This window comes from Athene cunicularia (assembly GCF_003259725.1).
Source record: "Athene cunicularia isolate RWA chromosome 5 unlocalized genomic scaffold, athCun1 chr5_part1, whole genome shotgun sequence".
Taxonomy (NCBI): Eukaryota; Metazoa; Chordata; class Aves; order Strigiformes; family Strigidae; genus Athene; species Athene cunicularia.
The window spans coordinates 25,246,399-25,269,746 of record NW_020799101.1 but is presented as its reverse complement, the minus strand read 5'-3'; the positions used below and the strand labels follow the sequence as shown (position 1 = coordinate 25,269,746).

General features: G+C 40.0%; 1 protein-coding gene across 1 annotated transcript in view; it reads left to right on the top strand.

Moving 5' to 3' along the window:
* The window catches only part of TTLL5 (tubulin tyrosine ligase like 5), a gene marked incomplete at its 5' end in the record, with an annotated part of 131,512 nt that overhangs the window by 29,142 nt on the left and 79,022 nt on the right, over positions 1 to 23,348 (top strand). Inside the window, 11 exons of the mRNA XM_026849274.1 lie at positions 4,971 to 5,052; positions 6,571 to 6,632; positions 7,380 to 7,471; positions 10,010 to 10,051; positions 13,130 to 13,243; positions 13,621 to 13,712; positions 14,294 to 14,356; positions 15,292 to 15,330; positions 16,258 to 16,403; positions 17,422 to 17,707; positions 21,768 to 21,888. Of these exons, the coding sequence (XP_026705075.1) occupies positions 4,971 to 5,052; positions 6,571 to 6,632; positions 7,380 to 7,471; positions 10,010 to 10,051; positions 13,130 to 13,243; positions 13,621 to 13,712; positions 14,294 to 14,356; positions 15,292 to 15,330; positions 16,258 to 16,403; positions 17,422 to 17,707; positions 21,768 to 21,888 (1,139 nt within the window). The remainder of the gene's footprint in view (positions 1 to 4,970; positions 5,053 to 6,570; positions 6,633 to 7,379; positions 7,472 to 10,009; positions 10,052 to 13,129; positions 13,244 to 13,620; positions 13,713 to 14,293; positions 14,357 to 15,291; positions 15,331 to 16,257; positions 16,404 to 17,421; positions 17,708 to 21,767; positions 21,889 to 23,348) is intronic.

The following is a 23,348-nucleotide window of genomic DNA, read 5'->3' as shown; positions in this document are numbered from 1 at the left end:
ACCAGAACCCACACATTCAACCTAAAAAATGTCTGAATACTGATTCTGAGGGGTAAACAAAAGTCAGCAGCTAAAAATAAAGAGTAGCGTCTTCAAATACCAAACTAGGGACTCTTAATACCACCTAAGCACCACAAACAGCCAGATTATTCTGAAGCTGAAGTGTCCACATATAACTTCCCAGGGCTAAATACAGTTGCTCTCCTTCAATAGAGTTCTCCTCTATCATACTCATCTAATGACATGCAGTTCATAAACCTACCTTTTATGGGTTTTAAATGAAGAAAAGACTGAAGGAGCTTTTTGTTACACTCACCTACAAGACTGAACATATCCGAGAGCATGCTAGCTTTGATCTTCAGGTCCAAAGGAGCATCGCTATCCCCACATGCAACAGAGGACAAGAGAAATCATTTGTCTGGCATCAAATTAGATGAATGTGTCAATATCCAAGATACCTTCTAATATAGCTTCTTTGTATTGGTCCTTAACACAGACATAATCAGCATGGGAGGAAAACTAGGTGATTTTCACACACATAAGTAAATCTGTTTCTGTTTATCCTTTTTCACAGCTTCAGTCTTCTAATGCAGCAACGTATGGCCTTGTTTTAGCTCTGCTTGGCAAGAAACATTTTCTTTGAATGTATCTATGCTACATTTCATGGAATATATAGAGGTTGCTGTCACAGAATTTTTAAAAACCATAATTACCTATGACTCTTCCACTTAAAATCTTAAAGTCAGATGGGTTATTTCTAATGGATGGGAACAAATGATTAGGGAAAGTGATAGATACAAAGAGATCAGACAGTGGGGACAGATGGGAAGCACCCATAATTTTATCCAGTGGGTGGGGCGGGGGGAACCAAATCAGTGAACACTCTTCAGATCAGACAAAGTTTGATTCCTTGGGAGCAGAGAAATCAGTCATGTTCTACAACACAGTGACAGATGCCAACAGGTTGGACGGGGCTTTAAGCAAACTGGTCTTTGATAATAAGTCCTTTGACACCATTTCCTGCAACATTCTCCTGGCAAAACTAGCTGATCACGGCTTGGATGGCCAAGAAGGCCAATGGCATCCTGGCTTGTGTCAGCAATAGCGTGGCCAGCAGGGACAGGGAAGGGATCTGACCCCTGTACTCAGCACTGGTGAGGCCGCACCTCGATTCCTGTGTTCAGTTTTGGGCCCCTCACTACAAAAAGGACATTGAATGACTCGAGCGTGTCCAGAGAAGGGCAATGAAGCTGGTGCAGGGTCTGGAGCACAGGTCGTACGGGGAGCGGCTGAGGGAACTGGGGGTGTTTAGTCTGGAGAAGAGGAGGCTGAGGGGAGACCTCATCGCCCTCTACAGCTCCCTGAAAGGAGGTTGCAGAGAGCTGGGTATGAGTCTCTTTAACCAAGTAACAAGCGATAGGACAAGAGGTAACGGCCTCAGCTTGTGCCAGGGAAAGTTTTTACTGGGTATTAGGAAGCATTTCTTTACAGAACAGGTTGTTGGGCATTGGAATGGGCTGCCCAGGGCAGTGGTGGAGTCCCCATCCCTGGAGGTGTTTAAGAGTCGGGTTGACATAGCGCTGAGGGATATGGTGTAGTTGAGAATGGTCAGTATTAGGTTAATGGTTGGACTGGATGATCTTCAAGGTCTTTTCCAACCTAGAGGATTCTGTGTGATTCTGTGGTCTAGTGGAAGGTGTCCCTGCCCATGTTGGAACTAGGTGATCTTTAAGGTTCCTTCCAACCCAAACCATGCTGTGATTCTATGAAAATGAAACAATTGTTTTTTATTGCAAAAGCAGAAGAATGGCATACTGTGCAGCTTTTTTGTCAGTGTATATGTGTCCCTTCATAACCTCAGGTTGCCTCCATTCAATTCCAGAACATGTACTTTGCAGTAAAGCATCTTCATTTTCCCTAGTGAACAAGCTGAAAACAAAGACCAGAATTACAGCGACCCTCTAGGAGTTGAGTTCATTCTATGCAAAATCATGAAAACATTGTTTGTGCTACCAGGCTATCACTTGTGACTTAGTTTCTAGACTTACAGAGAATAGCAAATTCTTTGGGGATATTTTCTAAAAGGGAGTGCCATTGCAGTCTTTGACAGCATTATAAGCCAAACTCAGAATACGTGGTAGTTTACCAGAACCAAAAAAGCTTGAGACCATGTTTCTAGCCTTCCTCTTAGTCTTAAATAATGACATTGGCAAAAAAAACCTCTGCCTGAACTATTGCTGTTAGACTTCAGTCTGAAGCTAGCCCTTCTCTTGGGAGGATGGGAAGCTCTGTCAGCAGTGACTTCTCTGTGGGGGTTAGATGGGTGAGGAAGGCTTTTCTGCTGAGTCTTGGTGACAGGACCTCCTGATATAACTCCAGCCTCTTTAGCTGCAGAGGTGAAACTGCAAGGGTGAAACGTTTTTGTGGATCATGTTAGCAAGAGGAAGGGAGCAAGGGAAGGCACAGTGGAAATCTGATATCAGAGTTCTATTCTTCCTTTAATAGTGGTGCAAGGTGGGTTCTCATAAATCTACCATTGCTACAGTCTGAGGCATGTGTTTCTATTCCAGTCATTCTGTTTTCTTTGCCATTTCCCTCTGCAGAGACACTAGTCTTGCTTAAATTGGTAATTGCAGAGGATATACTGATCTTGCTATGCTCATGTGACTCTACATCTCTGTACTGTCTGTGTATTTATTTTTACAAATGACGGAGGAGTTTCACAGTAGAATGGATACTTCTGATACTTCTGTGTTTAATATAGGTAGTGCATTTTCCAAATGTGGAAGAGGGCCAAGGAGATATTTCTAGGATAGTTGAAATCACGGGTAATTTATCTTGTCTGTGCTCTAGTATCCCAGGCAGACTTGAGAACCTCTTTGTGCTAAGCCTTATGTGGGAATTTATAAGGCTTGATTCTGTTGCCAGAACATGGGTATTGCATAGCTCCTGATGCCCTGAGGTAGCAGAGACATCTGTCAAGGGCTTGTATATGTGACCTACAATGCATGAGACTTGGGGCATTATGGAGCAGCAGTGGTGTTCCTAGGAGGACCCTAAGGCATTGCAGATGGCATCAGATATCTGTGTTTAACAATAGAATTGGGTCAACAGGGATACCCTGAAGAGCTTAGTGTCCTAATAAACAAGGCAGACACAAGGGAAAGGAGTGTAAAGCACCACCAGCATGGTCAGGGATAGTTAAGGTCAAGAGATTTACCATATGTTTTTTCTAAAAGTGGATGGAGTGAATAACTGGGTGGGATAGAGGGACATTTAAAGAGCCAGTGGTCTGGAAGGGAGAAAGGCGTGGGAGAGGAGGACAAAGAGGAGCCAAAATACTAGCAAAGGTCCTTTGAGGGGCAGAGGGAGGGAATGGCCAGCAGCAGAAGCAGCAGCTAGTCAAAACAAAATGCTCTGCTTCCTGACTGGGGTTGGGAGGTTGCAGACCAGCAGCTGCCACAGACCCACTCATTGCTCCTCTGCCTCATGCATGAATTGTCTGTTCACTGGAATTTGCTATGCCATTAAGAGTCACAGGTCTTCACCAAGCCTGAGCTTGTATTTTGAAATAATATATTAAAATCACCAGAAGTTTCTCCTGGTCAAAATGCTTTGCTAATGTTTACACTTATAATCCCTATCTCCTTCTTTTCCCTCTACTGCAGCCTTTCCCATCTGGGGACCAAGAGGGACAAATGTAGATTCAGCCTCATTTCTTTGGAGTGAACCAACTCCTTAACTCTCTGCTGTTTTGCTTCCCACTCAGTGTCTGGCTATACAGTCTAGGAAAGTGAGCAGGCAGTGCTCACTCTGCTGCCATTTCCTCCCCTTCCAAGTGCCCCCCACAGCTTATTAACTTGCCATTATAAGCTACATGAGCTTTTCCACAGCTGCATAGGAAGATCTTGTCAAGCAGTCCAGCTCCCTGGAGCCAGCATCAACGTCAGGCAGGCGACAAAAGGCCAAGGCCAGAATTCACGGAAAGCAGAATGGCAAAGAAATTCTCCTGCTTTCACTCCAGGCAGTACTAGGGAACTGGTTGATTCCATGGAAATCCTTCTTCTCTGCCAATACCCTGTTTTGCGGTGCTTTGAAAAAATGTGCATAAATTGCCCTGATGATCATTAACTGTATTTCTTAATGCTGGAGGAGGGAATTGCATTAATGCCAACTTCTAATTTACAGTTGTCTTTGTGTAGCATCCTTGCAACTCTTTCCAAACTAGAGAGAACGTGTGTATAGAGTGAAATAGTAAAATCAGTATTGGAATGGGAAGCTGGCTTCAATCTGACCTGTGTAGAGCAGAACACATCTAGCAGATGTAATATGTTATGGATGTTTTAGAAACTAAGGAAAAAAATATTTCTATGGAGGTTTGCTACAAAGTGGCAAGCTGTAATAAGATAAAAAGTTACGGGAGGTTGTCCATGTAGATGGAGCTGCTGAGGAGAGGACTCTTGTACTCCCATGGGGATACTGCAGAAAAAGGTACAGTAATAATTGAAAAGAGGCTGATGCTTGAAAGAAACAAGATTTTCTATAGCTGACTGTAACAATGAATATAGGGATTAAAAAGTGAAAAGGAGAACAAAGTTCTATTGTTTCCAGGATCTAATGGAAGAAGTAGATTGGACCTGCTGTACCTGTGTCAGTTCTATGTAGAAGCAAGTTCTGCATGAACTGCAGTTTGTGGTCAGCAAAAGAGTTTATTTTTCTATATAATACTTTCCTAAGACTCAATTTCTGCTTCCCTATTTTCCCCCACAAACAGAATATATTTAATCTTGATTCTGAGGAACTGAAATTTCCCACTTTTTGAATGGTATTATTTGTTCAGCCCTAGAGAGTTTCCTGGATTTAACATAAATTATATAGATAGAAATAACCTGATAGAGACTAATGTTGGACCCTACCTGAATGCTTAAAGGTGCAGTAAGGTAAATTTACAGTGGCTACTGTGTTTTCAGAGCTGTATGGTTTTGACGTCCTTATTGATGATAATCTCAAGCCTTGGCTGTTGGAAGTGAACCTATCCCCATCATTGGCCTGGTAAGTGATTCCTAGTTTAATATGAGTCTGGGATTGTTGCTAGAGATGGTTGTCCTTGAGACTTGTGGTCCTAGGAGGACATGATTTCGTGATTCCTGCAGAGTATTTGTTCTGCTGCTAATTGACAGAGTGGATAGTCCTTTGCTTTTCCCTTTGCATAAACAAACTTATTGCAGCAATAGTTTTTGAAAGAACCCGGTTGGGATTCCATTTTCTTTTTAATTATTTCTCCTCTACAGTCCGTCATCATTGTTAACACTTCATAATCTCCCATCATAGATGAATTTTGAAACTCTCCAGACTATTGTGTGGGGTTTCAATCTGCTTGGCTGAGTAGAAACTTTTAAGATTTTGGAGTCCAAGCAGAATTCAGGCATAATGCTTGACTTGAGTATGTATAAGCATGCTTGGGCTCAAATTTTTGGTCTAGTATTCTCTTTAGCTAACATCTAAAGAGTGAGTGTTGTCTTGGCCGTTATGCTGATCCTCATACTCTAAGGAAACTTGAGGATTTATTTTTTAGATCTCCAACTATATGTGTTTTCTGGACTACTGTTTAATTTTACAGGAGCACAGATTCACAATACACTTTTGCATTACTGCGAATAATATTTAGGTTATGATGGTATAAATAAGCTTTAAGTTAAATGTTCCTGGAATAGCCATATCTGACCTTCCCCTTGAATTCCACACCCACCCTTCCTTCTTTATCCTGCATAGATGTTTTTTCACACACTGTTCATAACCCTAGCTCCCACAGTACCCATTTTGTTTCCAGGTGCAACTAGAATGTTTCCACAGTATTTAATTTCCTGGTTTGGTGGTTTGTGCTCATATACATAGACCCTGAATTATTTGCATCTTTTACTACTTAAAACTCTTATCTGCATCCTTTGTTCTGCTTTGTTATGATTGCCATTTTCTTTGTCCAACCTGTTGGCATCTGTCACTGTGTTGTAGAACATGACTGATTTCTCTGCTCCCAAGGAATCAAACTTTGTCTGATCTGAAGAGTGTTCACTGATTTGGTTCCCCCCGCCCCACCCACTGGATAAAATTATGGGTGCTTCCCATCTGTCCCCACTGTCTGATCTCTTTGTATCTATCACTTTCCCTAATCATTTGTTCCCATCCATTAGAAATAACCCATCTGACTTTAAGATTTTAAGTGGAAGAGTCATAGGTAATTATGGTTTTTAAGAATTCTGTGACAGCAACCTCTATATATTCCATGAAATGTAGCATAGATACATTCAAAGAAAATGTTTCTTGCCAAGCAGAGCTAAAACAAGGCCATACGTTGCTGCATTAGAAGACTGAAGCTGTGAAAAAGGATAAACAGAAACAGATTTACTTATGTGTGTGAAAATCACCTAGTTTTCCTCCCATGCTGATTATGTCTGTGTTAAGGACCAATACAAAGAAGCTATATTAGAAGGTATCTTGGATATTGACACATTCATCTAATTTGATGCCAGACAAATGATTTCTCTTGTCCTCTGTTGCATGTGGGGATAGCGATGCTCCTTTGGACCTGAAGATCAAAGCTAGCATGCTCTCGGATATGTTCAGTCTTGTAGGTGAGTGTAACAAAAAGCTCCTTCAGTCTTTTCTTCATTTAAAACCCATAAAAGGTAGGTTTATGAACTGCATGTCATTAGATGAGTATGATAGAGGAGAACTCTATTGAAGGAGAGCAACTGTATTTAGCCCTGGGAAGTTATATGTGGACACTTCAGCTTCAGAATAATCTGGCTGTTTGTGGTGCTTAGGTGGTATTAAGAGTCCCTAGTTTGGTATTTGAAGACGCTACTCTTTATTTTTAGCTGCTGACTTTTGTTTACCCCTCAGAATCAGTATTCAGACATTTTTTAGGTTGAATGTGTGGGTTCTGGTTAGGCTATGTTAGAAGTGAAGTCATGATTGTGAAAGCTGCATGACTGTCTAGTACACAGCACCTTTTAGGCATCCCTGGTACATCTTGGTTCACTTACTTGATTCAATTTACCCCTAATACTAGAAGAGGCAGAATTGTCATCAGGTATCCTGCTCAGCTATTTAAGAAATGGAGCCTAACTCTTTACTGCTATTCAGTAACCCATCTTATTGATTTAAGTACTTGGTTTTGAAGCAAGTTCCAGTTTTATTCAAAAAATGTAATACGATGTAAAGTTTGGTATTAAACAAAGCATGGTGTGAAAAAGAAAAGCATCCTTTTTGGTCCTTGGGCAGGAACAGGAAGGTCATGTATAGACAGAGATCATTAGCAGGAATGCTAGGTTTATACTGCAGTCTCGAAGTTCTCACATGGCTCCCAATGCCCACAGGCTTCGTGTGCCAGGATCCAGGCCAGCGGTCAAGCCGGACCATTTATCATTCATCTGAATCTGTCAGGAGAAATACATACCAGAAGCTGCAGGTAAGTGACTTCAACAAGCCAGAGCTGAGGGGATAGCAGGAAAGTCATTCTCATTGAATTTGTCTCACAGGTTAGGGAGCCAGCGAGTGAGGTTATCTGGATTTCTGGCATAACTACAGAAGAGACTCAGAGAATGCACCTGAGCTATGGACTGTTCAGCCACTTTTGTTCTGCTGTGAGCAACAAGCTTGCAGAACCCTAGAGCTTTATGAATGTCTCCAAGACCTCCTTCTAGTAATAAAGAGATTTTTGCATTTGACGTTTAAGGCTTCTTTCCCATTCACTCCTGGAATCTCTCACTTCATTTCCTATAGATCCTTGGACTGAGGCATCATGTGGTTTGCTGTGACTGTCCGTTACCTTTTCTGCTGAGATAGTGCTTTCTTAGCACTGCAGTGCTGAAGGGCGGTTGTTCTTTATCTCTTTTTGGCTATGAGATGGATTCCATAAATATCTGTGAGGTGGAGCACTCACTAAAGGCAGGGAGATCCCCTATGTCATTTGGACTTTCAAATGCGTTTCTCCTCAGGCAAATAGGCAAGCAGTGTATCTGACACTCTGCAGCTGATACATATGCTCCTGTGAGAGAACTGTAGCATGGCTGTGTAGCTCAAGTTCAGTTAGGAAATGAAAAGTCATTTTTGTTCAGTGGCAGAGTACCGATACACTGTCCATTTTGGTATAGGGAAAACTCACAGAAATTACAACATTTTGCTTCTTGTAAAACTTGGAGTTTTGACTCACTAGGAAAGAGGTGAATAGCTGATAAGGTGAGATTTGAGTATTTATAGGATGCATGGCTAAGTCCAAAGCTTTTAAGGCCAATTTAAGAGATAGGGTTTCATACAGATCCCTCTGACTGTAAAGGTGCTCTCTGTGGCAAACAAAAGTTATGTCAGATAAATTAGGAACAATTCTAGAAAAAATAACATTCTCTCTTAGAGTAATGTGATCAGATCCTGATGTCTGATCTCTTTTATCTGAAAAAAATTACATAAGACAGTCTCAGAAAATGGAGCTGTTGGGAAGCATTGAATTTTAAGGAGGCTTTAAACTTATAGATTTACTTTGCTTAAAAAACCCACAAATAGGTGTAAGGCCTGGCCAGTTGAAATGTGCGAAGTTGAAATATGACAGAGCAGTGGTTATGAGATGGGATTAATTTTTCTTTTGAGACAGGTGTCTCCCTTACCTGTGCTTACCATGAACAGGCTTCTAATCCAGTGATGAAGTTTTATAGCATGTTTTTCTTAAGTACCTAAATGGAAATCCCATGGCTAAATAGGTGTACAGATCTCTCCATGGTTGGGGAATGGTTAGGCCTGCTCTTTGCTGAATGCATTTTATCTTAGATTGTTGGATCTTTGATACTCTGTTCCCAGTCTCAGTTGCAAAGGGTACTTTGAACCTTTTTTGTTTTACTTAACTCCTTCGTGATGTCTTAAATTTTGATAGTTCATGTAGGCCATCTTTAATCATTGTAAAAGCTGCTTCTTGGGAAAGAAATGCTGATACCAGCATTCTTGATCATGAGATAGTTACTCTTTTTTTTTCTGAGCTTCACCAGACTGGACTGCAAGTTCCTTCGCAATTTCTTTGGTTTGACTCTCTGAGCATTTCTCCCTCTAGGGAAATAAACAATTTAGCTGCTTCCTTTTGTAACTTATTGTTCACTTGGGTTGGAGCTTTTTCAATTAATCATAATCAATAAAGGGACCTTGACCTGTTTTGTATAGACCAACTCTAGAGAAGAACTTGGCAGTAGTACAGCTAGAAATGATAGTTAGGTCTCTTGAGAATCCTTTCTGACACCATTTGCTCCTCTTGGGCATTGGAGAGGAGGAAGGCAGCCTGAATACCACTGAAGGCAAGAAAAATCTAAGCTGTTATGATAATAGTTTTAATTTGAATCTACCCCTGTCATTAAAATGGTTTTGCTTATAGGCCTGATGCCAGATGAGTAATACAGGGTACTTTTTGATACCCTGCTGATACATCTACACCTGTTGTGGCAATGTTAAAGAGCACTCTCCAGAAGAACTGGAAAATTTTTGAGATATTTAAATGAAATGGCTTCTGGAATTTCAGATTTTTTACTGGTTTTTCTATCCCCTGTGTTCTATGGACAATTCTGTTTGACATCTGTTTCTCCTTAATATGTAGCTATTTAATATTTTCCTCTGGGTGACTCTTATCTTACAAAAATATGAATTTTGGTCATGAGTGTTGAGTTCATTCATCCATTCTGCAGAGCTGTTTTCTGTGTGCTTTTGAAAATTATGTGTATGTCCAGACACATTCTGCACAGTTGGGCACATCTGAGGTTAGGATTAGTGCTGCGTTTGGAATGGGGACAGGATACGTTCGTGGAGGATATGAGGAAGATCTGAACTGAGATGATAGAAGCTGTTAGCTGTACATCTGGACTTCAGAATACCCTTTTGCTTTAGGGTACTTGCCACTCCTCTGCAACTTGGGCAGGGATGACAGTGTCTTGGAGAACACAAAGTTTTTATTCTCTTTGTGTGTCTTTTGCAGCGTCCTGTGTCTGCACAGTTGCAAACAACAAACACTAGATTGGTAAGTACCCCTCAGCTCCCTTCACTGATATAAGGAATGCCATTTCATATGTTACCTTGTACAATACTTTTCATGCAATTGGTCCCAAAATATATTTTACAGCTTGGTAGTCTGGTGCAGTGGGAAGTCAACAAGGAAAGAGGAGATGGATAGGCACTGGTGTATGTTTCCATGTTGGCAAGAGCAAAGGTTGGAATAACATTTACATCAGTTCTAGCAGCTTAAAAAAAAAACAGTAGGTGAGGTGCTGAGAATGAAGGTCAACTGGGTCAAATCCCTCCAAGTTTTTAAGCCTACAAGTATTTCTAAAGTGCATTTTAAATAGGATATAGATGTTTAAAAATAAAGTTGTCAATCTGGTCCTCAAATGATGAAGACAGTGGCAGCACAGTGTTCTGGATTTAGTAGGTCATTGAAAAGGAAAGTGCAAAAACAAATAGCTGGTGAAAGCAGCAGCAAATAGGAGTGTCACACCAAAAGAGAGGAGGAGGTGGAATTTTTGTCTTGTGTACTACGGGGATGGAATAAGTCTGCATGAAAAGGATAGCACAGGTGAATCTGTATAGACAAAATTCAGGTGGCCCTGTAAGACAAGTAATTATTTTTTGTGAGACAGTCATCTGAATGAAACTGCAAAAATTTGAGAGTGAACTATGTCAAAATAGTGTATTCTGAAGATACAGATAAGGATATAGATAAGGATTTCTTAAAGGTAATGGAAAAACGTACAACTATCCTTAGCATAAGTAAGACTGATCCACCTTTCTACATGTCATTTTTGGCACCCTCCTTGCAAGCCATATGGACAAATCAATGTTAGTTTACAGTTCTAAGCACCTGGATGTGTGGGGACACTGGAAGCATTATTTTGCTGCTGGGCTTCCTGCATGAACATAATAGTGATGATTCTCATTTTTTTTTTGAGGTTTCCCAGCAGGAAGAAAGGTAGGGACAGATGGAATCATCTTGAGAACCTATTTCATTCTGTGCACTGCATTTTATGTCATTCTCTGTAAGTTTAACTGAGGCTAAGAGAAAGATCTTATTGAATAATGAGGTTTCATAGAGAATAGGAAGGATCTTTGTGCCAACAGCTGTCAGTGCTTAGTATAATTAGAATCATGATGTGGGAAACCAGAGATGCTTGCAGAATTTGGAGATAAAACAAAGTGGTTGGATTTATCTATACTTTAAAGATAAGCTGTGTCAAAGAGGAAACAAGATCTTTGTGAAGTTGGAGACATTTCTGTGCTACAGCCAGAGAGAATTCTGAAGTGAAACACTGAGAAAAATGTTTGTGCAGGAAGCTCAGTAAAGTTAAAGTTTTTCTCTAGCATTTGGACAGTATTGTAGTTTTGTTCTCAGGTAGGAGCCAGAACTGCCAATACATAGGCATACATTTTCTGTTTGTAATCAATTAAATAATCTCCATTGTAATGAGACAATGGAGATGATTTCATTGAAGTATTTCCTTAGTAAAAGAGGTCATCTGATAGGATGAAAAATTTTCTGTAATACTCTCCTTTGAGCAGCAGTTCTCACATGATGATCGTTATGGTAGCGTCAGGAAATGTTTTTTAAGAGGAGGTTACATAGCAGGAGATTTTAGAGGAAGTTGTGCAAAGTTGTTGAACTGTGCTTTTGAAATGGAGGAAAGCTTAGGAAGAAAGACTAAAAGCCTTTCAACTTAATTCCATTTACAGCATCAAGCAAATCTGTTTCTGGCATTTTTATTTCTTCTGCAAATGCTTGTGTCTTCTACCTTCCCATCCAGATTGTCTTACTTTCTCTTGTTTTATTTAATATGTTTTCATTAGGCTTAACAAATGTTTCAGCGGCACCTGCTATGTCTGTTTTCTCTTTGGATCTTTCTGTGCCATTCACTGCAGTGTAACCCATTCTAGTGTAGTGCCTGTTTTGTAGTTGCTTCATCTGCAGATTCTGAATAGCTGCTTGTGATTTCTAATGAAACAGAGAATGGAATTCAATTCCAACAGTCCTTACAAATAAAGATACAACCTGATCTTGCCACGAGTTTCATTTTTATCTGAGCAGTATGCGATATTCCCCTGGGTTTATCTAGCTCAATGTTTCTGTCATGTTTTTCTCTTTTTTTTCTTGATTAAGAAGGCTCTCTGTGCATTCCTTGCTCAGTATAGTGCTAAAAGAAAATTTGAATTTTGTATAAAGGCATGAGACCTCAGCTAGACTCTCAATGCTATTTTTATAAGGGTGGTTTATCTAAACTGGGCCTAAGACCAGCTAAAATGTACTTGAGAACATGTTCGAAGATTTCAGTCTTGCTGGGATTTTAAGATTTTTATAATCCTGGTTATTTGAAGACACTTTCAATTTCTGTCCTTTGTTAGAATTGATCAGGACTGCCCATCAGGTTAAGAATGAACTTGGAGAGACTGTCTGCAAATTATTTCTTCTTTTTAAAATTTGCATATGTATACAAATTTGCATGATGTATCTGTGTACATCTACAAGATCTGTCAAGTGTGAGAAGTAGCAAGTTGAGATCCAGCAGTACAGTAACAAAAGAATAACAGGTGGTGAACTGAATTTTTCACTTTTTCCCTGCAACTTTATCTCATCAGTGGATTACAGTGTTCGGTTCTTCTAGTGTAACAACACAAATGGTTGTTAGAAAATCATGGTTCTGGTACCACTGAGGTGTGAATCCAAGTGTATTTAGGGCCTGTGAGTGTGAATGCTGGCTCTAGTTGCCCCTTGGGTGAGAATTTTTCTGTATTAAATCCTGACTTTGGTGCTTTTGGGGTATGTCTTGTGTTTTTCTGGAAGGGACCAGGGTGTAAATACTGGCACTGATGCCTGAATTCTGAGTCCTGCTGTGCCAAAAACTAGGATTGTGAATACTTACCCTTAGTGCCCACTGGTGTGTGGAATCTTCAACAGCTGGAGTGTGGAATTGTGAATTCTGGCTGCAGTACTCTGGAGCATAGATTCTGCTGGGAACAGGGTCCTGGAATTTGAATGTAACTTTTTTTTTTAAAAAAAAAAATAAGTTGAGAGAGGAAAAGGGAAAAATCTGAATTCATACTGTCTCTGCAGCGTACTCGTCCTCTCTCTGCCAGTGATGCTGAAATTAAAAACCCAGTGACCTCAGGCAGGGAAAAAGCAACAGGAAGGCAAGGCAGCTCTGTGCTAGGTCTCTCTATGGAGGAGGTAAGTAGGCTATTAAATATCTTTATTTACCTTGGCTTTCATGCAATATGTGGGGTTATTTGCTCAGCAAAGAGTAAGTGTATGTATATAAAAATCATGACAGAAGTAGTATAATTTTTGAAACAGAACTGCTGAATTTTACTTCTGGGACTGCTCTTGCCTTCAGTCATGCCAGGCATACCTATGTGCTCCAAGCACTAATAAACTTCTTCAGAATTTAAATGGAAGATGAAATTGCTTACAGATATCATATGTACCCGGCCCACTCCCAGGACTACAGTAATAGTCTTGTCCTCTGAAACGCCAAGGTTTTTCTAGGGTTTGTTTTTCACTGTATGTATTTTCCTAGTTATTTTTTTTTCTTTTTTTATTCCAAGATAAAAGTTCTTCGTCGAGTGAGAGAGGAGAATGAACGGAGAGGAGGCTTCATCCGGATATTCCCTACTCCATTAACATGGGACCTTTATGGGTAAGAATAAGAAGGCTCAAGAATAGGATGGCTCAATGTTGCACTGATGCTCTGTGTTGAAGGATATTCTGTGTTAGATATATGTAGATCAACCATCTTAGCAATCAGAAGGACACATATTGAGGGTTCTGGTAGAGTTTATTTTAGTGTTGAGGATGCTACTGCTTTGCCTAACTGTATCTCATGGAAGGCTATCAAGCATTGTTTCTGATGTTGTTTTTCTGTCAGAATAAAAATGTCTTCACTTCAGATAATCCATTCCTGCTTTCTGCTTTTACATCCTAGACCTGCACATAATGTGTACTCTGTCATTAGGCCGTAAACACAATATCCTGTGAATGATACTGTACTGTGCTTTTCTAATTTTTTTTTCCAGTCTGTAATGTTTCTCTGTGTCTCTTGCCTTACCAGGAGCTTCAGCTGAGAAGTGATATCTCTCCTCCTTTCTTCTTTTCTGTTATGGTACAGCATATTGTCTCAATCCACTTCTGGGATTTTTTAATAGATCATTTATTTCTGTTTTATGTTGCCTTTCATTGAGTTGAGCTCATCTTGATACATCTTGTATTTTGTTTTTCTAGATCCTTTTTGGAGCACAAGACATCAATGAACTACATGCTGGCTACACGTCTGTTTCAGGACAGGTAGAAAGCTTTTCTATTTGGGAGGGAGGCAAAGGGCACAAACAGCATGAAAATTATTGATTTCTCACTTATCCAATGTTGTAAACACTGGTCTGTGATTTGCAGGGCTGTTAACAGTTGTACATCTCTTCTCTGGTGTACCAGTGACCAGGAAGGTTTCTCATGTTTTCACACGTTGCGCTTATGAATCCAGGTGCAAAAAGGACAATACAGAAAAGGCATGGGAGTCATTGGAGTAAAAAGATGACTATAGACATGAAAAACCTTCAGACACCTAGGTTTCTCTGTGAAGGGATTATTTACCTTCTGTTTCAATTTAAAAGTCACATTAGAGCTTGTCCTCATGTAAAGTAAGCACTGAAATTTACTCCAAAGATTTAGTAACCCTATTTATTGACCTGTGGAAGCATGATTTGATGCCTCTCTCTTCTGGGTTGTGCTTGGGTAGAAGTGACAGTTCATGCTGCTAGCTGAACTTCCACTGAGAGCTGTATGTAGTTTCTTTCACTGTGTGTTTAACACCCTTCTTTCTCAACAGTTTTTCTTATCCAAATCTGAGATCCACAATAAAGTAACTGCAGAGTAAGAATGAGGTTGCTGACCGAGGAATCAATACAGAAGCTCTTCCTGCATCAGCACTGTACAATATTTATTTTTTCTGTATACTTTCAGGGATATGTCTAGACGGTAGCTCCAAATGACACGTTCTCCAATTTAAGCCAAATAGCTGCAAGCATCAATTGTAGAAATTGTAGAACAGCTGCTCAGATTTCCTCTTTTGGAGCCTTTTTTTTTGTTTTCTCCTTTAAGATAGAACTCGCAAGGGATTCTGTATATTTGGCCTTTTTATTGTACGTACAAAAGACAGCAGAAGCTTTTTAATCCAGTCAGTGATCCAGAATGGAAGGTAATTTTTGCTGTTTTTCTCTTTGTAGGGGCAAGATGAAAAGAGACTTCATCACTGGGAGATCCCGGTAAATGGCTGCTTAATTAAATAATTTGTACTTTGTAGGATTTATTCTAAATTTAGATTTCCACAGCTTACATCTTCTAAGTCCGAGGTCAACACCTTTTCTACCTGAAATCTGTCAGACTGATTTTAGAAAAGTAAATACAGTAAGCAAAGAATATCCTAGCATGTGGAGAGCTTAAGTATTTTTGGATTGGACCTTAAAATTGCTCCTGTTAGGCTTCCTGCTTTGTCATGCCTACCATATTCATAAGCCTCATCATTGAGCTCTCTCAAAAGATCCCATAATGCTTAGGGTTCTGGACTTCATATACCCATATATTCATTTTACTAGATCTAAAAAATAAATGGAGCAACAGGAGATTTCTGTGGATGTTCCCACTTAGATCATAAAGATCTCTGTGCACTGGCAGAAAGTTATGTTTGTCTCCTTTAAGGAATCTGGCCAGACTCCTTCTCCATTAGTTTAGTCAAAACTTGTAGAAAGGTTGTCATTTTCCACTTAGATTATGTTAAATTTCTTATCTCTGACCAAATAGTGAAGAACAAGTTGTCCACATAAAATGTTCAGAAGACTGGACTCTGATCTGTGTGCTCTCTTCTCCACTGTTTTGTACTCTTGCAATTCAATTTTCCAAATTAATTGTGCCTTGAGCTGCTGCATGATGTACAGATGCTGCTCAGTCATGAAAGCATGACACTAGATAAATACATTTTGGGGCTTCGAGAGATGATGTTCTGTAAAGTACTTGCAAAACTCCCTTTGAACATTTGTAGGCTTTAAATAGAGCAAAATTAGACTGATCATAAATATTTCTTCCCTGTGTCAGGAAATGTTTTCTTAAAGAAATTTAATCTACTAAGTCTCTTGTGTCATCAAGGAGAGAACTATAAAGGGAAATTGAGGATGTCTCTGTATTATGCTTCCCAGAACAGATCTTAATGGAAGACTGGATATGAGGCTGGAAGCTGTAGACTCTCATGCTCTCTTTTATGAGAGAAAGCTTGTTTCACTGGAGTTACGGAAGCGCCGGCGATGTCATGGCAAGTCTAGAGCAGCACGGACAAGATCATCAGGTATGCGTGGCTAGAGTTCTAGGTGAGCAGCTAGTGAAAAACAAGCAAGCAAGGACCTTTTTATTTGAAATGTGGGTGAATGGGGTTGTTGTGGCCATTGTAGTCCCTAGAGGGGTTCACAGGTTGAAGTTAATAGTTTCCAATTCCTCTTCTGAGATTCCTGCCTTCCTAGTGCCTAGAATTTCATTACCACCATTCCACATCCCCATGTATATGACTAAAGGTAATCAGTATTTTCTTGAAGATGAGCTTGCAGTTATATTTTGGGTACAAGAATTCAACAGTTTATGTGTCTCTGTAGTCCTTCAGCTTTTCAGAGAAAGATGAAAACCTGTGACCTTCCAGGCTGGTTCTCCTACACAGCAGTAACTCTAAGCTGTTGGAAAGAGAGAAAGCCTTCTTATCCAAGCTGATGTGGGAAAAACTTAAAAGGGTACAGAGGTGAATGATCCTGACAAGTGTGTGTTCCTGAAACCATTATCTAAACTCTTTTTAGTAGCTATGTGGTACTGACTGCAGCAGGAGAGATTGTACGTTACAATTTTTGGTGCTATGTATGTGATTTCATGCTAGGTACGTGATCTTTATTGGCACATGTGGAAGTTTAGATTTTGTAGCTTTGACTTTTCTGACAAACAAAAATATAAATTGAGTATCTATGTCAAGTATGAGTGCATATATAAGAGTGCATATATATGTCAGTATATATGTAAGAATCAGGATAAAATATAGGAAAATGCCTTCAATATTTTTTTTTTTTTTGTAAAGTGAAGACAAGAATCTTGGTCTGTCTTCTCTGATATTGGGAAAATGGGCTTCTCAACTATTTGATACACAAGCAGAAAGACAGAAGGAATAATAAAGGGCTGCCATACTTAAGATGCTATTCTCAAATGGTGGTGTTCTGTCCTTCTAGTAGAAAAGAGTTTAAAGGTAAACCAAAGTGTATAAATAGCTGGACAGGCTTCCCTACTTCTTTTTTTCTTAACCAGCATCAGTGATTTCTCCTCTACTACAGGGACATCAGAACCAGCAAAGCTGTCCCTCAAGTCAGACACAGAAAATGAGGAAGAAGCAGAGGTGGATGAAGATGAAGAGCTAGATGGAACTGTTGGCTGTCTTTCGGATACCCAGGTGAAAAACAAGCCAAAGCTCTCTAACTTGGTGAAAACTACTTGTAAGGAGAGGTTGCCAAAAAAACTTGAGAAGAAAAATGGAGATGGAGGAGAGCTGTTTCTTCAAAAAACAGACTCAGAATCTCAGTTTAACTTGCTGCAGATTCTTCAAAAGCATGGAAACTTAAGGTGAGAGATCTCTGCATATTGTTGACTAGTAGCTAATATTGGTTAAAATATGGGGGATGTACACTTAGTGCCACATTATGAATGAGTGTGAGGAGGTAAGAGGACCCTAGAGAGAGACCTGGATTTTTATCTTACTGTGGGTTTCCTTAACAACTAATTGGCACAGAAGGGAGATAGTTTGCCTAAATGCCTGACCTGTTGGATCAGTATAAAGCATAAGCCATAGTTTCCTTTGCTATTCTTTAATCTGGTGATGTAAGCTGTTCTTTGGTCAACTTGGGCTTCTAAAATGCCTCTCTGTCTTAATGCGGGATGCCTGCTATTGAATTCTAAAGTCTGTTTTTTCCTTGTGGGTATAAACATATGTTAAACTATCCAAGAAAGGTTGGGTAGGAATACCTTGGTGCTGCCTCTCCATAAAATTAGTTTTCTTATTTCTGTGCTTTTATTTTTGATGATAAAATTTTTACCGCTAATAATGTCTGCTTAGACTCATCACTTCCTGAGAGCAGGATAGGAGATCATTTGAGTGACAAGTTACTGAAACATCTCATTGCCTGCTGATGAGTATACAGTGTGGAGCAGAGTATGTTCTGATGCATGGCTCTATTGCTTGAAAACAAAAAAGAGAGGTGCTGGAGGAGATGCTATAGAATAACAACAGCCAGGGTCCTACTAAATGTTCAGAAGCATGATCCTCCCCTTAAATGTGAGTAGTAAAACTGTCTGTCTGTAGATGGATGGGAGGGGCAAAAAGAAAGACTGATCACTTATGTCTGTGTAGGAGTATTTTATATCCTCTAGATAAGCAGCATTATGTTTTCTGTGAAAATTGTCAAAGGTAGAGAAAATAATTGTTGCTTGTTGTTGCTTTTTTTAGTTTAGTTTCTGAGAGAATTTTGGTATTGTTCTTACGTCTTCTTGTGGCAAGGACATTTGCTGTTGTGACAGGGAAGATTATGAAACCTGTTTTGAGGATGACCATAGCAATACTGTCATCTACCTATATATAGAACTGACTCCTGCCAAGAATGTAAGCTCTGTCTGGTGTTCCTGGCAGAATCTTGCTCAGCACCCAGCATTGTTGGGATTCCCCACAGAAGTGTGTAAGGCTTGTAGTGACTTCATGTTCCAGGATTGTGCTGGGCTTAGCCCCATCTGATGATTTGTCATTGATGAAGACTTTGCTTGTGGGGTCAACAGGCAGAGGAGCTGAAGTAATGAAATTTTCATCCAAAAGAAATCAGGCCTGTTCCAGTAAGTTTTTATAAGTGCTAGGACTTCTCTCTCTCCTTTAGTTGGCTAGAGAAATTGCCTCATCAGCCTTCCACACTTTGGGTGTTACTGATGAAGAGGTGATGATCAAATGAAACATGTTCCCCCAACTGTGCCATTCCTAGGGAAGTAAAAAGAAGAGGAATTTACTTGTTCCTGCGTTTAAGTCCTGAGGTTTCAATATTCCACACACTGGGGCAGAGGCAGTGTTATACAAGGACCTTCTTCATTCAGTTTCCCATTTTGTAATAACAGAAGTATCAGATGCAGGCAAAGAACTGTATTACTGTGCTGATGTGGATAACAGGGGGGTCCTTACTTTCTACTAGCACAAATCTTGAATTCCTGGTCACAAGATGTTTGAGTTACACCTAAAACAAACCTGACAGCCCTAGAGAGCCCTCGAGGGGGGGGAATTTTCTGGTATATGGTGGCCTGATGTGTAGAGTATTAGTTCTTAGTCAGGGTTCAGAGTGTTCTCCAGATGTTCCACACATGTGGGAAAAGATAGGTGTGGTGACTAGCAGCATACAGAGCTCGGAGGTGTTACAAGGCCTGCTGTACGTTCTGGAGTTCATTGGAAGACAGGAATTCTAACCAGGTATTTTACCGCATTTTAGTTACTGCAGTACTGGTCCAGCTATCCACAGAGGATGTTAGTTTGAGAGTCTTTTGAACTCACCATTTGCTTAGTCCCTTCTTGGGCCTGGCCTGGTCTTCCAGAAGCATCAAAAGTTAAAGATTAAGCAGATGCATGGATATTTCTAATGTGGTTTATTTTAACTTCAATTCTTACCTAAATTGATGGGTTGATCTCTGTAAGTGCTACTATGTTGTATGATTTCTATGTAACACTAAGAAAGTGTTATGAAATTTACAGACATATAAGACAGGAAGACTAAATTTCTGGACTGAGTTTTAAATGAAATTTCAGGGACTCATGTACATGCAGTTATGAGGACCATATAAGTATCCGAGAATATTTCTAGGAAGCAGAGAACTAGTAGAGAAGAAATGGTGAGGTTCCTCAAGAATCAGTCTGAGGCTGATTTTAATAATCAATTCAAGAATGACACAAAATGTAGAAGCGTGTTAATGAAATTGGCTGATGGAAAAGATTTGTTAATTATTACCATGAAAGAAAACTAATGGAATAAATACGAGAACTGGATGACCTTGAGGATAGGAATAGTATAACTAGGATGAAATTCAGTAGCACAAAGTGCAGAGGTGTACTTTTAAGAACTAGTAATTTACATCAGGAATTCTATCAGCTGGATGTTCATCAACTGGAACTTAATTATAAGGAAAAATATCTTGCCTGCTTGTTATCACAGGAGGTTTGCGAAGCTCTAGCTCATGCATGCATGAAAACACCAAATGTGGTCTAGGGTTTATAATTTGAGATACTTCCAAGACTTCACGCTGAATATTGTATACAGTTGCTGTTACTCATGTTCATGAAAGGTAAATCATGACTGGAACAGGTGGAGATGAGCTGCTAGTCATGTCACAAGTGTGGGTGCTTTATTAGAAGACCCTGAAAGACGTAGATAGTTCACACTAATAAAATGAAAACTACAAAAGGATTTAATTGCTGTTAATAAATACATTCAAGGTAGGAGACCCATCAGGGATGAAATTACTTAAGATACAGGACAATGTTGGAAAAAGAAAAAGCAAATATACAGTGCTCATGAATGAAGCTAGGCTGGCTAGTAAAAGAAGGTTCCTAATTATTAGAACAGTAAGTTCTGGAATAATAATCCATGAAAGTAATGGGTTGAAAACTCTAGTTTGTTTTAAGATCAAACTTAATAATTTTATAGGAAAGATTAGGATATTGCTTGTGATAGAAGGGGGTTCTGTCACTGACACTAAAGTCTATCTGCTTTGACATCCTTATGAAAAAGAAAGGAGAAATAATGCTTGGCAATTCAAGGGGCAGCTTGTAGTGACTATGGGGAAAACTATGAGGAAGAGACTGGGAGAGCAGAATGTCGGAGGAGAGGGTTTAGGCCAAGATGACAATGAAGAGAATTAGGCAAAGCTTTCAGCAATTTCTTTCAACACAGATGCATATGCTAAACTAACTACCATCGTGAGGGAATGAGAAGTGATGTGTCCCTCCCAGTCCTACCCCAGTCTTCTCCTCAGTTCATACTCATGGCTTCCCAATATGTTCAACCAGCTGCACATCAGATTTTGCTGATGTTCTTTCGTTTTTCAGTGGTGCCTTGCTCAATGAAATTTGGCTTGTCTCCTTGGGCCAGCAGGGGAAGAGCTCACTTTCACAGATTTAATATTTTCATTTCCAATGGGAATTGCAGGGCCTTTGTTATAACTCTGGCACCAGTACCAAGCCCTTTATTTTATGGTCTGTTGTTGTAGTGTTCAAAATGCTTGTGAAGACAGAGACCCAAGAGAGCCTTGAATTTGGTTTTAAAATACACAGTTTTGCTAATGTTCATGTTACTGGCTTTTGGAGGAGAGTACTAAGGCTGTGAAAAGGTAAGGAGGGCATTGCATTTTTAGAGATTAACTTAGAACTTAGAGAGTGTTTGCTGTCTTTTGTATCTCCTGCAATATTTACCCCACCTTGGTGAACTGAAGGTCTCCTTGAAAATACTGGTAGGGTGAAGGGGTCCTCCTTACCTTGAGCTTCAGCATTTGTGCACCTAGGAGGTCCCTGATGACTGTACTTTGGTCCATAAGTTGTGCCTGACTGCTGTAACTCTTCCCATTACTACTCTGAAGAGAGCTGACTGATTCTTTTGGTTCACAGCAAAGTGCAAGCTCGCATGGCTTTCTCTGCCTATCTACAGCATGTTCAGTTGCGATTGATGAAGGAGGCTGGTGACCAGATCCAGAATCCTGCCTGGGCTGCTAAAGAGGATGAGCAAATGGTAAGAAGCTTTGTACTGGCCATACTGAGAAGCCAAGCTGAAATCTGCTTTAAGAGTTTTGAGATCACTTCCCATCCTTGGAAGAACTGAAGTCCAAGTGAGGTTATAGTTGTCTGTCTTTGTACAGCTGCCAGTGCAGAAAAGGTAGGACTGCTGACTGACATCTGAGCAGCGACAGAGTAGACAGCTCTTAATGACTAGAGTGTAGTTGACATTCAAGCCGCTCAGATCTTTCACTGATTCTCCTTCACTGGTCTCTGAGCTTATGTGCTTTTGAATTCTTCTAAGATTCTTTAAGATTACTTTGTAGTATCTGGTTTCTGCTGTGTTAAACAAAGCGTACATCTACTCAAATAGAACAGGTACCCAATTAAGCTTTTTCTCTGTTTTGCCCTTTGTAGGCATCTGTGCTTGGGAATCTTCTTTGCATTCTAGATAGAGAAAAAAAAAAAGTAAAGCCACTGAGGAGAGAAAGTCACTTTCTAGCATAAGTGTTGTGTTTTGTTGTTTTTTTTTTTTTTAAAACGGTGAGGAATTTTTCTGGGCAGTATTTGAAGGCCCTATATTTGACGTATATACATTTTTAAAGATTGCAGCAAGCCCAGATCCCTTCACGAACCTTCCTGAGAGTTTTGTACAGTAGGCTTTTGAGCTTTTTGCAAATCCAAATCTATTCTTGCTGAATGCATGTTACAGGGAAACAGCCAGTGCAGTTCAGAGATAAAATTGTGTGTCAAGAATAATCAGTCGACTCAGTGGAAAATGTTACCCCTGCTCTTTCCAAGTGGAAATTAAAATTGGCTTTTTGAGAGTCACTTTGTCTGCTGTACTGTGAAAAGCAATGTTTAAAAAAACAGATCAAACCAGCCTGGAGTAATGGCAGTGAGAGGCGAGCTGTGAAATCCAATAGTTTGGCTGTGAGGCTGCTCATTTATGCGTTAGCAGAGCTTCTAACCAAAAGCAAATCCAGAGGGGAGACAGAAAGGGTTCAAAACACCCACAGGATGCATCTCGACGTATGATCTGCCTTGCCATATGTTTCCCCCACCAGAGGTCAGACAGACATGGTGGGGAATTGGAGTTACATGGCTATAGATGTAGTTGTGTGTTGCTCTGGTGAGGCTGTGGCAATAGTATACATACATGAAAAGTGATGAAATGGGACTACATCACTGTGGTGGAGATATCTGACCAAGATTCCCTTCCCTGTGATAGCACTGAGTGGATTTTATGTCAGTATGTGTTATCACAGACTTCCTTAACACACTCCAAGTTGGTTTTTGGAAATATTCTCCTAAGGTATTGGACTTTACAGGTTATTCTGTGTTGTTGCTGCTTTTTGCTGCTTGTTTTTTTGTTTGCCTGACAAGATTTTCAGAAAAACAGTCCTCAAGTGTCCCCATTTCTGACCCACCTCAGACAAGGCACAGCACTGTTCTTCTCCCCGCCCCCCCCCCCCC